This window comes from Pimephales promelas, chromosome 20 (genome assembly GCF_988280905.1).
Source record: "Pimephales promelas chromosome 20, fPimPro1.hap1.1, whole genome shotgun sequence".
NCBI classification, from domain to species: Eukaryota; Metazoa; Chordata; class Actinopteri; order Cypriniformes; family Leuciscidae; genus Pimephales; species Pimephales promelas.
This window is the reverse complement of record NC_142788.1, coordinates 28,917,741-28,934,289: the sequence shown is the minus strand read 5'-3', so window position 1 is coordinate 28,934,289 and position 16,549 is coordinate 28,917,741. Positions and strand designations below refer to the sequence as shown.

The following is a 16,549-nucleotide window of genomic DNA, read 5'->3' as shown; positions in this document are numbered from 1 at the left end:
TACACATGAAAACGTAAGACTGCAGAGGGTCCAAACATTAACTTTATTTCTAATCGGGGAGAGCGGGGCACAACGTAACGCTTTTTGACTTTCTCAGTTTGTGTAAATCTACTTTGGGTTTAGAGTATTTATTTTTGCCCACATTAATTTCCTACATGTCTAGTACATTGATAAGGTTTTGTTTTATTAATACAATTATGAGGTACAATTATGTACAGTTTATATTCATTGATTTTTAACCATTTCATTGATTTTGTTTGTTGAATAAACCAATTGACTTCAGATTGCATTTTGAGCTGTCATATGGTGATGTTACATTGGGGCATGTTGTCACATTTCACTTCCATTCATTGGGGGTAAATCAAGAAAAAAGTATACACTTTTATATAATGTATGATAATGTAAATATGTAATATAATGTAAATAATGTATACTTTTTTCTTGATTTACCCCCAACAAACGAAATCAATGAAATGTTCAAAAAAAGATTTGTTCATTTTGATGAACGAGTTCGAACAGGAGAGTCACGAACAGCATCACAGAACAGAGCAAGGCGACCATGCTTATAAAACTTAAACTTTTTTTTTCGCTATAGATAAGACACTTACTCATCGTCTGGTGTCGTTTAAAGCCCTTTGTAGCTGCACTGCTTCAGACGTTGACATCTTGGATGACATGGGGGTGAGTAAATTATCAGCAAAATTTTTTTAAAGCGAACTACTCTTAATTAATGTTCGTGATCATTTTATTCAGCATGTAAGTCATGAGCAGTTGTTTTTCCACATGCCTGAATCATCCACTGAAGGTGTGTGCTGCACATTCCATCATCATTACTTGTTCCTCTTCAGGTTAGGAGATGATGACTGTGGAATGCCAGTTACAATGTGTGTGTGATGGCGGACTTAACAAACAATCCTGATACATTATTATAGCTTTACAGACACCGTGATGTTGCCATAAGACATGTTCCTGGATCAACATTCCTGTCCCAAAATATAGTCCTTATCCCACCGTCACAGTTACGTCACGGCGCTAGCTGGAGGCAAAACAAAGTGAAAACTGGAGGGATAAGGAATTTTCTTTACGTTGGGAAAATGTTTTGTTTGGATTTGTTAACGGGGAAAAAAGAACAATTACCCAAAAACTAAATATTCCTTCTTAATCTTCTTTCTTTGTTGAAAAAATGTTATATACATAAATGTAAATTTTCAGGTCAGATACCACTTTTCAATGTTTTACTTATTGAAATACAACACTACTTTGGGAATATCTTTGACTCTTGTAACAAGAAGGCTTTCATCTTGTTCCCAGATAGCAAACTGACATTGAATCAACGTGGAAATATGACATCGAAACAACGTTGATCTGACATTGTTTTGCTCATCGAATTAACGTTGAACCAACGTCAGACGCGGCATTCTTTCAAAACTAACGGAAAATCAACTTGAAATCAACGCGTTGTTTCAACGTTATGAAAGCAAACCAATTTTCGATTTTCATTTAGCTTTGAAGAATGCCGCGTCTGACGTTGGTTCAACGTTAATTCGATGAGCAAAATCAACGTTGTTTCAATGTCATGAGAGACGTCGTTTCCACGTTGATTCAATGTCAGTTTGCTGTCTGGGTTGTGTTGTTTGGAGCAAGAATTGATGAAAAATGAATATGCTGTAGGCCTATCTGGAATTTTTATTTCTAGAAAATATTCACATGATTAAAATCGCACCGTAATGTCACTCTTTACATTGTCGTCGTCTCTGCACTGGCTCGGCAGAACTACGGATCGTACACAGGTCACAAGTCTTGTACAGGACCAGATAGTAATAGGCATCTAAAGATTTATATGCCCTCAGTTTCTCTTTACGATCAGTTTCTGCGATAAGGTAGGTGTAGAAGTCAGGCCACTCAACCGAGGTAACGTAACGTTAATCCTGTCAGATCGTCCATGCATTGAGTGAGCGTGTGAAGGCTACGGGTCGGCCAATCTGGTTCCGCCCGTTAAATATAACTTTTGGAAATAACAATCGCGGTCCTGGACACTGAGTGACCTTAAACATTCAGATAAAATTGGATTTTCTCCAGTCATTGTTAAAAAACAAGCTAACAATACCTGCTAGTAACTAAAGCAGTGAAGCAGGCAGAGGGATCGTTCTGCCTCCACCTAAGCTCCGCCCACATAAAAACGTCACAATGTTTACCAACTGAAAAGGGGTCTGTAGACCATTTTGCGAGATGTAAACAACACCGGTCCAGAAGCACTTCCCGTTTCAGTTTGTAACTGTTTTTTTTTTTATTATTTCAAATGTAAACAGTCACCGTAACTTGCTCAGTTTTCTACTGATTTTCAAACAGTCTGGTTTGTTATAAACGGCAGAGATGTAGTTATGATACTGCATACTTATGAATAATAAGTGTATAAATAAATAATCATCCAGAATTATAGCCATGTTAATAACGTTTGTAAGAAACCAAACTGTTTGTAAATCCATCAAGATTTCAATGAGATAAGAGTATTTCTTACAACAGATACCACAGAGCCCGCCAGAAAGCCTGTCTGTGACAAGATGGCCGCCGGTGATGACGATGGAAACTCTGCCGTAACACTTTAGCCTTTATATACATATCTATGGTACTTTATCCCAACGTTTATTTATATAGTGTTAAAAAACTGAAACAGGAAGTGCTTCTGGACCAGTGTTGTTTACATCTCGCAAAATTAACTACTTCACCCTGGTTCTAAGCCTAAACTTGACATAAACCGTAAACTTGTCCCTCGAATCTGATTGGTTGATTGGAAAGTTGTTCCAGGATCAACAAAGATCCGGAAACATGTGGTAGGCTACTTGGTGAAATCACGTTCGCCATAACAGTACACACTTAATAACAACTTGCATTATTTAAGCACAATAATTGTGCATTTTTAAATATTTAATACAGAGTTGTGTGATGGATGTGTTAATGTCATGGTATTGTTACTGTGGTTTAATTTTTATTACATCAATTAAGGCTCCATTAACCTCAGTGAGACAACAATGTATAAGAAATACAACTGTTTTCACTTACAGTATTTTAAGAAAAGTACTTGTTTATATATCTTGCACAGACCCCTAGTATTTTTACAGACCACTAGGGGTCGATAATAACATAAAAGATACTTGTCATTTAGTACTGGGCTTTCATTTGGTGCATTTCGGTGTGTTTGAGACTCACCACCTTATTATAGAAATCCTGCTTATTAATTAAGTATTTAGATGAGAAGTTAATGTCGTAATGAGGCAGTTAAAATGTTGTGATAATTATCTCTAATTACACCTCCTTTGACATCATTACAACAAATGAAATCAGCCTTAATTTAAGTGACTCTGAGGTTGCACTCAGGCCATATTTAAATAAGATGTAAAATACACAAACATTTCTGTCACGAGACATGAAATTCTTCATCTCTGAGCTGTGGATGGGGTGGAGATGAAGATGTGCATATATAAATCATGGCTGCTCAGGAGAAACACATTCGAGTTTAAGTTTTGCCTCCAGACTGAAGTTCAAGCTGTTCAAGCTGTTCAAATAACACACACTCTTCAAATGAATTCAACCGCAAACATGTAAGTATTCTATCTATTTATTTTGTGTGTGTGTTTGTGATCTAGTTTAATTTTGCACATAATCCTAATTTAGATTCTAGGTGATTTTGGATTTTTTTTATCCTTATATTTTAATGGGAAAGACAGAAAAATATGTAGCTATCACCCTCTTCTTCTCCAGTTTTCTGGAGTTAATTCAGCTTGTATGAGTACAACATTTTTTTAAATTCCATTTAAACGTTGTTTTGTATGTAATTATAGATTTAAAAATGTCTCTCTTTCTTCCTCTCAGGAGTCCACGTGTGGAAGTGAACGGTAAGGGCAATATATCTTAATACTACAATGCATAATAATAAAAAAATTAGGTCTGATTGTCATTATGCTGCATTGACAAATGTATTTAAAATACATAAACTTACTGATATAAATATAAATAAACTTTATTTGGAGTACTTTTTTATTGCACAATGTACATTACTTAATGAAAAGCCTTAAATGTGTTTAATATCACTATTAGTAAGGATAGTATGATCTCTGAATATTATCAGTCTTTAAATACAAGATATTTAAAGTGTACCTACTTGCAATAGTTCCACTTTAGCACAATCAAATATACTTAAGTATATCTCTAGTTGAATTTTAGCACTATTTCTGGCTAACTAAGTACAAAATTAGTTGCTTAAGCAGACTTTAAGTACACTCTAAAAAATGTTGGATTGTTTCAACCCAAATTTGGGTCAAATATGGACAAACCCAAATGTTGGGTTAAAAATGTAATAAAAAATACACAGTTGAAATTAAAAGTTGAAGTTGGGTTAAAATTTTAAATGCCATTTTAACCCAACATTTGGGTTAAAACAACCCAGCATTTTTTAGAGTGAATATCAATTTAGTATACAGAAAGCACAATTGCTGGGTATTTATATTAAAACACATAAATATGTTAAAGTGTTTGTTGTGTACTCGAGGTTTTAGAGATGATGTCACATGCAGTTTTTGAATACAAAATTAATTTTTCTAAATGCATGCTACACTCTAAACAATGCAGGTTGTTTGAACCAAAATTTGGGTAAAATATGGACAAACCCAAATGTTGGGTAATTTCAAATTTTAACCCAACTTTCACTTTCAACTATGCATTTCTTAATTGCATTTTTAACCCAACAGTTGGGTTTGTCCATATTTGACCCAAATTTGGGTTCAAACAAACCAGCATTTTTTAGAGTGTAAGAAACACGTCTAATCAGTGTCGGATCATGATTTCACTAAGACGTGTTTTGTTGATCCTAGAACAACATTCCTATCTGAAAATGTAACTAACCCTAACCCTACCCAGAACTAATCCATAAAATCAGAGGGAAATGATAGGTGACGCAGATGCGCCTAACTCTGGTTGTAAGCCTAAACTTGATATTAACTGTAAACTTGTCCCTCAAATCTGACTGGTTGTTTGAAATATTGTTCCAGGATCATGTTGTACTTGGTTGTACTCACATGAACCTGAAACCATAAGGTTTTCTCAAGACAGATATCACCAAAACTATATTTCAAATAGATATTAATGTATGTCCTTATAATTGTTTAGATGCAGTACTGCAGGTACGATCTATTGACCTCATCAAGCCCAGCAAAGGTCAGAATCGACGGGAGCATCACACGGATGGCTTCTTTAGCAGTCATCTCATCGTCCGCAGAGGACAGTGTTTCCAGATGTCGATTGAGCTGTCCAGACCTTTTGTCCCAAACAGAGACCAACTTCATCTGGAGCTGAGACTTGGTCAGTCATGGCTTTACTGTACCAAACGATTTACACTTGCCACACAAACCGTCTTGTATCACCTGATAAACAACGATTCTTGCATGTGTGTTTTGCAGGTGACGACATACCCGTACACAAGGGCAGTTTGGTAATTGCTCCACTAGTGTCGGAATTCAAGAAAGATGCCTGGGAGGTAAAGATTGTTGAACAGGCGAAGACCACACTCAGACTGTCGGTTTACTCCCTCCCAAACGCTTGTATTGGACGGTACAAACTCACTGTGGTCACAAACTGCCCGGCGGGAAAGGCCACTTCACCAGACGCACCTGAAAATGACATTTACATGCTGTTCAACCCTTGGTGCAAAGGTATTATTTGAAGAGAGAGAAAATAAGGGGACACCTAAAATGTTGCACACACACACATTGTATGATTTTGGGCTGTCCCAGACAAAAGATGACCAATCGTGGCGATTTCTTTTCCTAAGTGGTGGTCGTACGTCGTACAGTGAGAGAGATTTAAAGACGGGCGGCGTCATGACGCACAATGATAGCCTGTGATCATTTTCTGACAGGATCATCTCACAGTGTTTGCTAATAAAAATGCAACATGAAATGCCAGACGTGTCATGGTGCTGTAAATTAAAACTACTTTACATTTATCCATTTGGCAAAAGCTTTTATCCAAAACAACTTACATTGAATTTCAAGGTACACATTTTTACATTCTTAACTGTTGTTGCTTTCCCTGGGAATTGAACCCATGACCTTGGTGTTGCAAGCTCTAACGCTCTTTCACTTCCTCCTCTATTTTCAGCGCACATAAAAATCACAATTGCCAAAGTGCGATTGATTTTGCTCGATTTGTTTACCGCTAGCACATGCCGATGACATTTCTTACAACTACGATTCAATAGGTGTCATCATCGTACAGTCTCTACATACATGTCGTACCCTCGTTTATTAGATCCATGTCGTACGGTGTGATGTGTGATGATCTTATAGGAGTCTGTAGCAGGCATAGGACAATAGTGAAATAACAGAATGAACTAATGAAGCTAATCCATTGAAATGTCAACTTTCTCTCTCTTTCTGTTCTTAACAGACGACTCTGTGTACATGAATGGTGAAGCTGAGAGGACTGAATATGTACTGAATAATATGGGCAAACTGTACTATGGAACAGAGCAACAGATTGGTACCAGAACCTGGAATTTTGGTCAGGTAAAATTTCAACATTTCAAATAAAATAAAATAAAAACGCATGTTTTCATTAGTTGTTTAATCAGTGAAATGTAGGTTTCTTGTTAGTATCTGGTTAATTTTCTAGAAATCTCATCATGATTCTTGGAATTTTCATTTTAGATGAAAAGAGCAATTTTCAACTTTTTAAAAAAAATACATTTAAGTTGTACAAGATTCAACATTTTTTTAAATCAGCTTAATGTAATTGAAGTTGAAATTACTTAAACATCGTAATTTGAATAAAAGTGGCTGCCAAATGCGTAAAAGCTTAATTTAACAGTGGACCAATACAAGCTGATTATTGTTGAAACATTGAATCATGATTGCAGAACAGTTCTCCGACTTTAGAGGTAAAAATGGAGAAACGTTCTGAGACCCAAAAATGTATATTCCTAAAACATCCTGGGAACCTAAACTTGTTAGTTGGGATATATTTCATGCAGAAACTGAGCCATATTTCCATGAAGTAGAAAACCCATGTTGCTTTATTTTCAAGACAACATTTCAAACTTTTATTTTCTGTAATGTGCTTGTTTCAATCTCCAACCTCTGATCTGTGCTCAGTTTGATGAAGGAGTCTTGGCGGCTTGTTTCTTTGTGTTGGAGAAGAGTGGCAGTCCTTGCTCGGGATGGGGAGACCCTGTTAACATAGTCAGAGTGGTGTCTGCCATGGTAGGTCTTGACTCTTTTTTTTACCAACGTTGGGTTTTTCCATGCTCTGTTATTGTGTAAGGACGACTGATAAGGTCTGTCGCTCAGTGATGATCAATGTATCGTGATGGCGTGAAGCAGATAACATCATTTCGTCAATGTGTCAGGTCAATTCCAACGACGATCAAGGTGTGCTGATGGGTAACTGGCAAAAGACCTATGAGGGAGGACTTTCCCCAACAGCCTGGAGTGGAAGCAGTGCCATCCTGAAACAATACCACGACACTAAAGGAATACCTGTCAAATATGGACAGTGCTGGGTCTTTGCTGGAGTCACCAACACACGTAATATTTTATTGAGCATTATTGACAATGATACAGAATAGGGGCCTAAAAAAATAACATGAGGATGGAAGCAGCTTTCCTACAAGTGCTTATACTGTTGTTGTCTAACATAGAGAGTGAATCATTGTAATTAAGCTAAATAAAAAGAAGATTATTTAATAACATCATGTATTTATATGTAGCAATTCTGCATAGTACCAAAAGGTTAATTGAATTGAATCATGACCATTGTTTAGTAAATAAATATAATCAAAGTTTTGCCACTAAAAGAGGCCCTGTTTACACTTGACATTAACATATTATCATGTCAGCATGTTTATCCATATAGTTTCAAGTTGCTTCCGTAGAAATCATTGGATATATTTCCCCCACACCATAAAGTTATGGCAACGTTATTTCTGAATGTACGAATGTTCAAAACATCCAGTTCTTTGTTATTTACAGTTGTATTGAGAATGAGGAGTTGACGTCTTTTTACAGTGCCCCTCCCCTTTCCGCCATGTTGGTAGGACTCCCACACAAAACAGTATTGATTACGTGTGTTTTTAGCTCGGTAGTTGAGGAGTTTCTCGCAATACCGCACTGTTTTACCATGCCTGGAAGTAACTGCTGCGTTAAAAACCGATAAAAACCCTGGTAACCGATAGCGTCACCTACCATCATGGCCGACCGGCTCAGACCCCGCCCAAATAGGCACGTGACTCCTCATTCTCAATGCTGCTCTTAAAGGGTAACTAAACCCCTGGTCAGAGCCTGACTCCACCCACTAGCAATATTTGAAAAATGCTGAAAAAATGGGCAGACCCCAGCGGGGCTAGGGGGCGTGCACCTGAGACCCGCCGTGAGTGACAGCTGCTGTCAGACTCTAAAATAGAGCGAGACTAGTCTGGAGTGACTCAATAGCTGCCTTTGCAACAGAGCGGCCATTTGAAGTCGATGACTTTTCTCCCTCACCTTCACCTTCACCTGAAGTGGATGAGGGTGAATTGTATGTATACACAGGGCCAAATCCATTCGAGCTGCTGGCTCAAACTGCGGTCTTAACTCCCGCATCGCGACCGGCATCTGATGAGTTATGTCGTCGAGTTGATCTCAATAGCGCACGCTATTGATATTATGCCAGCTATATGAAAAAATCCAGCAAAATGCACCGGCTCGTTTGTCGACCCTAGAGGATTAACTTTATCCTAACCATAAATTGTGATTAAAATATCCATGATCACTCACATCAAGACGCCGCTGCGGTGGAGGAGTCCATGCAGGACGAGCAGTGTTTGGCACTGCGTGTGGAGAAGCCCATGTCCACCTCCGTTACTATCCTGATCACTGTACTAAACACTGATAAATCTATGCTAACTTGAAGCTATCCTAACTGTACTATGCTACTAGCTACACAAAATAATCTAAATTATCTATATAATGCTATGCTAAATAGATGCAACAATACTCTATCCTGGTCGTTTTCAAAAATAATCTAAATAACTATATAAATGCTATGCTAACTAGATGCTATTATATGCTATAGTATCCTGATCGTTTTCAATACTCATAAATCCAACTCCTGACTCGCTACAGTAGTTTTGACGGAACCAGATGCTTTTATACCAGGGGTTGCCAAGGGCGTGGTGAGCTCGCACCAAGGGTGTGACAGAGTGCGTCTGAGAGTTCGCTACGTCAGCAAGTACCCCTACTGCAGGAGCTTTCCGTTTAACCTGAAGAGGGCAGCACTCAGACGTTTTTACACCATATATTTGAAAATCAAAACACTTTATACTCAATTGTCAAAAAATGTACTCGAATCAATGAACAGCATTTATGAAGCTCCATTCTTACAGATCATTAACTAAAAAAAGTTGTTTTGGTGTTTAGTTACCCTTTAACTAAGTTGAAAAAGTAAAAAAGTAAAAGTAAACCGCTTTTGTTTGCTCCTTTCGTGTGTTTTGAAGGAGGTGTGGCTTTGGAGTGAAGGGATGGCGGCATCTTATGCTCAAAGCTAGCTCACTAGCTCGCTAGTCTCTCCGAAAATTGCCTACTTATTACCTTTATTGTGAGTTTTCGTGACTGTCCAGACCGAGAGCTCCCGCTGAACTGAAGTGTAATGCGAGGGTTTGTTTTACAAACTTGACGGAAGCGAGGACAGGCAGAACAGAACGACATCCATTCACAAACGAGTTTTGTCTTTTTTGCGTATCAACATCCAAATACAAATCGCAAATGGAAACGGGACCAGAGAGGTTGGGAAATGTATGAAATTTTGTGCGCTTTGTTAATGTTTCTCTGTTTTTCTTTCAGTGTGTCGGTGTTTTGGCATTCCCACACGTCCAGTCTCAAACTTCAGCTCTGCTCATGACACTGACAGTTCCTTGACAACAGATGTTTATTTCGACGAGAATCTTAAAGAAATTAAAGATCTTAACCGGGATTCAATCTGGTAAGATCATGTCTTTGTATTCACGTATTATTTTACTATCGTCGCAATGCTATATATATATATATATATATATATATATAGGCTATATATATATATATATATACACACACACATTTTGAAATTGAACTACTTTAACTATAGTTGAATTAAAGTAGTGTGTAATTTAGTTAATAGCCTAATTGTATTTGTTTTTATTAATTTTTATTTTAGTAGGCCTACATCAATTTAATTTTCAACTGGCAACTGGCTAAAATGTTTTTAATATTTTATTTTAAGCATAAACTCATTTTCCCTTTTCCACGATACTGCAGTAGGCTCTGTGATTTCATAAAAGTTTCATAAAAATTTTTATGAAAATTTCCCCATAATTTACTCACCCTAAATCTCAGGTGTATGACTTTCTTCTTTCACTCAAACACAATCGGAGCTTTATTAAACAACATCCATGCTTTGTCTTGGCATTGAATAGTGGCAAAGTTTTTGAAGCTCCAAAAAGCTCATAAGTAGTCCATGTGACTCCAATGACTTAAAAATAAATGCCTTCTGAAGCAAAGCGATGGGTTTTTGTAAGAAAAATATTCTAACTTTAAACACTAAAATCCCTGGCTTCCAGGAACAGCCGGTCACTATTCGATGCCATTACAAAGCTGGGAAAAGCCATGAAATATTATTTATTATAACTCCGATTGTGTTCGGCTGAAAAAGATACACCTAAGATGGCTTGAGGGTGAGTACAATTTTATTTTTTGGTGAACTATTCCTTTAAATTTGCTGCTTTTCTCTATGTAGGAACTTCCACGTGTGGAATGAGGCCTGGATGGCTCGTCCCGACCTGCCGTCTGGTTTTGGAGGTTGGCAGGTGGTTGATGCCACTCCTCAGGAGACCAGCCAGGGCGTCTTCCGCTGCGGCCCAACATCTGTTGCTGCGGTCCGCAGTGGACAGACCTTCCACAAATATGACACGGGCTTCGTTTTTGCTGAAGTATGCTAATTACTTTCCTATTTATGTTTCATATTTAATGATATCTGATGTTTTATTAGCATATCTGTCATATAATCTGACCACGTAGTTTTATAATATGGTGTGCTAGTACTAAATGTTTGTCTCTTTGTGTTGTAGGTGAACAGCGATAAAGTCTACTGGCAGCGCAAAACTGACGGGACCTTCGATGTGATTCGGGTTGACAAGAGCGCAGTGGGTCACTGCATTAGCACCAAAGGTGTTGGCTCAGACAAACGTGTGGACATCACACACCTCTACAAACACCCAGAAGGTGAAAATACACATTAGATAATGACGACAGGTGTGATAAGGTTTGCACTTAAACGTGACAGAAATGTTTACATGCTTTTGAAATGCTTAATTTTAAATCTATTAATCTTGATTAATCGCATCTAACATGATTTTTTTATATTATACATGAGAATGTGGTATATATTTAAATACTATAATGTATCAGTATCAAATTCAAATGTATTTATAAAGCACAATTTTAAAATGTACTTCAAAAATGTAAAACTTTATACAAAAAGAAGTGCTATCAAATCGATTTATCGTGATTAATCACATCTAACATGAAAATTTGTAAAAAAAAAAAAATTATAAATGAGTATGTGTGTGTGTATATATTTAACATGAAAATTTGTAAAAAAAAAAAAAAAAAAAAAATTAAATATGAGTGTGATATATATCACACACACACACTCAAATATAATATTTTTTACACATTTATATGTATAATATATTTACACGTTTTTATGTTCTGATTTGATGTGATTAATCATGATTATTTGATGTGACAGCACTAAAATAAAGCATTGTGAAAATTCAAAAAACAATAGTAACATTTAATAACATGACTGTGAATTTGTACATGGTTTGTCTTAAAGAATATTAAAAACACCACACAGACATATTAACAACATTAAAACTGTAACTGTGCTTATGATTACCCCTGCACTCTCACTGATCAGGTTCTTCGGAGGAGCGCAGCGCTGTGGAAGCGGCCTGTAGCTTCGGCTCCAAGCGGTCCATCTACTCTCCCACCGGTGCCGGTGATGTGACTCTGGACGTGTCCATGCGGGGCGATGGACCATGTGTTGGTCAGGACGCTGAGCTGTCCATCCTTCTGAAGAACAGCAGCAGCGCTCCTCGCAGTGTTGATCTCCACAGCCAGGTGACAACCGACAAGATCGTCCTGAAGAAGGACCAGACCAGTGTTGAGCTCAAGCCCCACGAAGGTGAGAGATGATCATCTCAGCAGCAAAACAACAACACATGAGACATTTGATGAGACTTAACAATTGTTAGTCATTTTTTGCTAATTGAAATAAATCTGAAGATGAAATATTAGATAAATTATTAGATGAAACACTTTAACTTAAAAGAAAATTACAACTGCAATAACACTGTTTTTTCCAGATATATTTTGTCTATATCTTTAATTCAAACAAAACAATAACAATGAAAAGACACACAGCAATTACAAAAATCGAAACTTCTTTGGATGTCTTTAATTATATATTTTCATTTTTTATTTTATTTTAGTACTAAACTACAACTGCAATAACACTTAATCAAAGCTAAATAACTTACTATAAATATCAAAATAATATCAAAGTAAAACCACAACAAAGAACTTAAAAAAAAATAAAAAAACTTAAATATTACAAATATTAATACATAGTATAATAGTATATAAATAATATTAAAGTAACACTGGTAGAGTGTTGTAGACTAGTAAAATAGGACTAAATCTTTTTAATTCTACAAATATTCCATTTAATTCAACAACCCAGATGATACTAGTAACTACGTTTTATTATCATTATAAGTATTAGATGAAAAACGAAACAAACAAACAAATAGAAAGGACAAAAGCACACGACAAAACTTTTAAAATTAATTTAAGAAAGAAAATATAAAAATACTGGTTATTAATTCTATTTTAATTCAACAAGTTATATGGTACTTGTAACCAAATATTGTTTTTATTATAATTAATTTATTAACACTTTAGTGTTATATAATTATATTATATAATTATACATATTAATTAATAATAATAACGCTATTTTAACAATAAATAACTAAAATAATTTCAGTTGATTTTCATTTCAGTTTTTTAAGTGTATCTAATATTTATATTGTATTAATGGTAATTGTTTTGTGTTGTACTTGCAACCAAATATTGTTATTATTATTATTAATATGATAACACAAAGTGTTAAGATAAACTTGAAGTAATAAAGATGAAAAAGATCTAAAATTACTAAAACTACAACTGCAGCAATACATAACAGTTAATCAAACCTATTTAAAAATATTTTAAAACACTAATTACTAAAACAAAAAGTTATATTAAAAATACAAGTAATACATTATATTATAGTATAGACTTATAAATAAATAACTTGCTAATAAGACAAAACCAATGCAATTCAGTAACTGATATGGTAGTTGTAACCAATTGTTCTTATTAATATAGTCGTATATTTTAAATGGTGGTGTGTGTCTGGAGTCTCATGAATGTTTCGGCTGTGTAGTGCGGTCTCTGGACTGGACCCTGCGCTATGAGGAATATCAGGAAAAGCTGCGGGGTCAGTCGGCTCTGGTGCTCACTCTCTCGGGACTGGTCACTGAGACCAAACAAGCTCTGGCCAAACAGTTCAACTTCAGACTGCGCACACCAGACCTCATCATCGCTGTGAGTTTACACCACTCCTGCGGACTGACAATATTACCCAGCGGACGATGTTGCATTAATGTGATTTTCTCTCTCAGCCTGTGTGTGATGCTGTAGTGGGCAGAGAGCTGACGGTCAAGATCAAATTCCAGAACCCGCTGCCCCGTGTGCTGAAGGATGTCGTGATCCGGATCGAGGGACTGGGAATGCGGAACGTAAAAACCACTCACTACGGGTAAGACTTTCAGTCAATCGGATTGTTTTCTTATGAAGTGCTTTTTTCAATGAATGTTCACTATGATTTTGCTGTTTTTAAAAAAAAGGTTTGGTTACACGGTGTGCTTACTCAAATGAGTTCTGAGTAATATTAATGAACTACACGTACTTACTATAGAGCTACGGTTAGTTACTTTTAATGGAGTAGTTCACTTTTAAAAAAACTTTTGCTGAAAATTTACTCACCCCCATGTCATCTAAGATGTCCATGTCTTTCTTTCTTCAGTCGAAAAGAAATTAAGGTTTTTGATGAAAACATTCCAGGATTTTTCTTCCTATAATGGACTTCAATGGGGACCAAACGGTTCAAGGTCCAAAAGACAGTTTCAGTGCAAACTGTTCAAAAGGCTTTAAATGATTCCAGACGATGAATAAGGGTCTTATCAAGCAAAACGATCGCTCATTTAAAAAATAAATTAAAAAGTTTAGGTTTTATAAGCTCAAATGCTCGCCTTGCTCTGTTCTGTGATGCGCTTTCGTGACTCTCCTGTTCGAAATCGTTCAGCAAAATGAACAAATCTTTTCCCGAGTCAACTCGTTCATTTCGTTCGTTGAATGAACCAAATGACACGAAAAAAGATTCATTCATTTTGATGAACGAGTTCAGAGATCACTTTCTCTGATTTAAACTTCAATAGCAAAAAATGATTTCCGAAGTTTTATTCATTTTTGTGTGAATTAGTTCTGTTCACCAAAGTCAGTTTCAGTCGATTCATTAAAAACTCTGGATCCTTCATTGGAGACTATGTATTTTTCATGCATTAAAATTTGATGTTGATTATAAATGATATGTTGATATATATATATATATATATATATATATATATATATATATATATATATATATATATATATGTCAATTAAATATTGGGAAATATTTTATATTTTTTTAAGTATGAGGGAAGAACAAAACACTAAAGTTGGTTAAGGTATTTATCTGACAAAATTATTAGGCAAACTACAGCTACAGAATTTATTCTACTCTGCACAAAAAGAATAGAAAAACAAAAAAACATACATAATTGACTACAACATTTAACTCATTTTTGCATGTGTTCATAATTTCTTTGTATGACTGCTTGGCATGTTTCATTGCATTATTATCACAAATAAAATAATTGAATCCAAGTAAAACTACTCAATATGCTGACAAATTTGTCATACTATTTTATATATTTATGTTTCATATTTTCTCTCAGTGATATCGCAGGCCAAGCCACAATGAGTCTGACGGAGACATTAGTTCCCAATCGCCCCGGCTCACAGAAGCTTCTAGCAACACTTGATTGTCCTCAGCTCACTCAGGTGCATGGAGTCGCAAACATCTTGGTAAAAGACCGCTGAGAAACCTTGACTTCATCTAAACATCTACATTCTCAAGATATTGATAACTACACTGAGACTTACACAGTTCAAATATGCAGCTTTTCAAGGTGCATATTATCCTGGATTTTTTATTTGTTACGGGACCTCCCCCGCCCACTCCCGGGCCATGCCCCCGTCCCATGAACCCACTATTTGTCCAATAACCCACTATATTTACCAAAAGTGCCGTAGACCCACGCCCCCACTCCCGGGCCACGCCCCCATCCCACGGAACCACTATTTGTCCAATAACCCACTATTTTTACCAAAAGTGCTGTAGACCCCCCCCCCCACACACACACACACACACACTGACGGAATCCAGAGTTTCAAGAAGATCAGAGCAACTAAAAATTTCTACCCGAAAAAAAACGACCCTGTCGGGTTTTTTTTTTTGGTGTGAAAAAATAATTTTCTCCAATCTTCTTGAAACTCTGGATTCTGATAGAGGGCCATGGGACTCCTGAGTGCAGTAAAATAGTTCTTATCATGACAGCAGCTTTAATTAAAATGTCTATCAAACACACTACCCCATTCAATAGATTGCAGGCGGGCTTCTGTCCAATTGCAGCTTATTCGCCTTATTCACCTGGCGGCCATTTTGAAAACGGAACGCCGCTAAGGGGTACACTCACCCGGAAGTATGCATGCGAGGTAGTAGCTGTAATATGGAGTTGTTGACTGTGTAAGTTACTATGTTAGACTAGAATCTATACAAATCTATAACCATCATTATTGTTCTTCTTTATGAATCTATACAAATATGGGAACTTGTATTGTCACCATAGCACCTTATACTAGTCAGTATGTAACACGATCAGTCTCTGTCAGACCATATAATCACTTCTCATGCTCTTTTACTTTTACATACCTGTGAGTGATTTGATTGTTTTAAAAGTATGTGTGCGTATGTATACGCTACTGGATGTGTATCAATCTAAACAATAAAGTACAATTGTATTACAAATGGATGATTTCCTTCATAACTTTATAATTTAATATGCTGAAACCAGAACCAGTATAAGAAAACATAAAAAAAAAAAATAAATAATAGGCACACTGGTTAAGGTTTGTAAAGTTAACTTTGTATATAGAAGTTGGTAAAGAAACTCAAAATTTCGACCCCCCCAAAAAAAAAAAAACCCGACAGTGTCGTTTTTTTTTTGGTGCGAAAAAATAAGTTTCTCTGATCTTCTTGAAACGCTGGATTCTGA

At 36.2% G+C, this 16,549-nt stretch overlaps 1 protein-coding gene across 1 annotated transcript; it reads left to right on the top strand.

The window, feature by feature from the left end:
- The first annotated feature begins 3,596 nt into the window (after positions 1–3,596).
- On the top strand, positions 3,597–16,317 carry tgm1l5 (transglutaminase 1 like 5). Its single transcript, XM_039649840.2, has 13 exons — positions 3,597–3,893; positions 5,164–5,355; positions 5,454–5,705; positions 6,442–6,560; positions 7,146–7,253; positions 7,400–7,577; positions 9,870–10,008; positions 10,798–10,990; positions 11,129–11,282; positions 11,983–12,249; positions 13,555–13,715; positions 13,793–13,929; positions 15,170–16,317. Exons 1-13 carry the CDS (start codon positions 3,848–3,850, stop codon positions 15,312–15,314), a joined length of 2,091 nt encoding a protein of 696 aa, XP_039505774.2. The 5' UTR covers positions 3,597–3,847; the 3' UTR covers positions 15,315–16,317.
- The last annotated feature ends 232 nt before the right edge of the window (positions 16,318–16,549 follow it).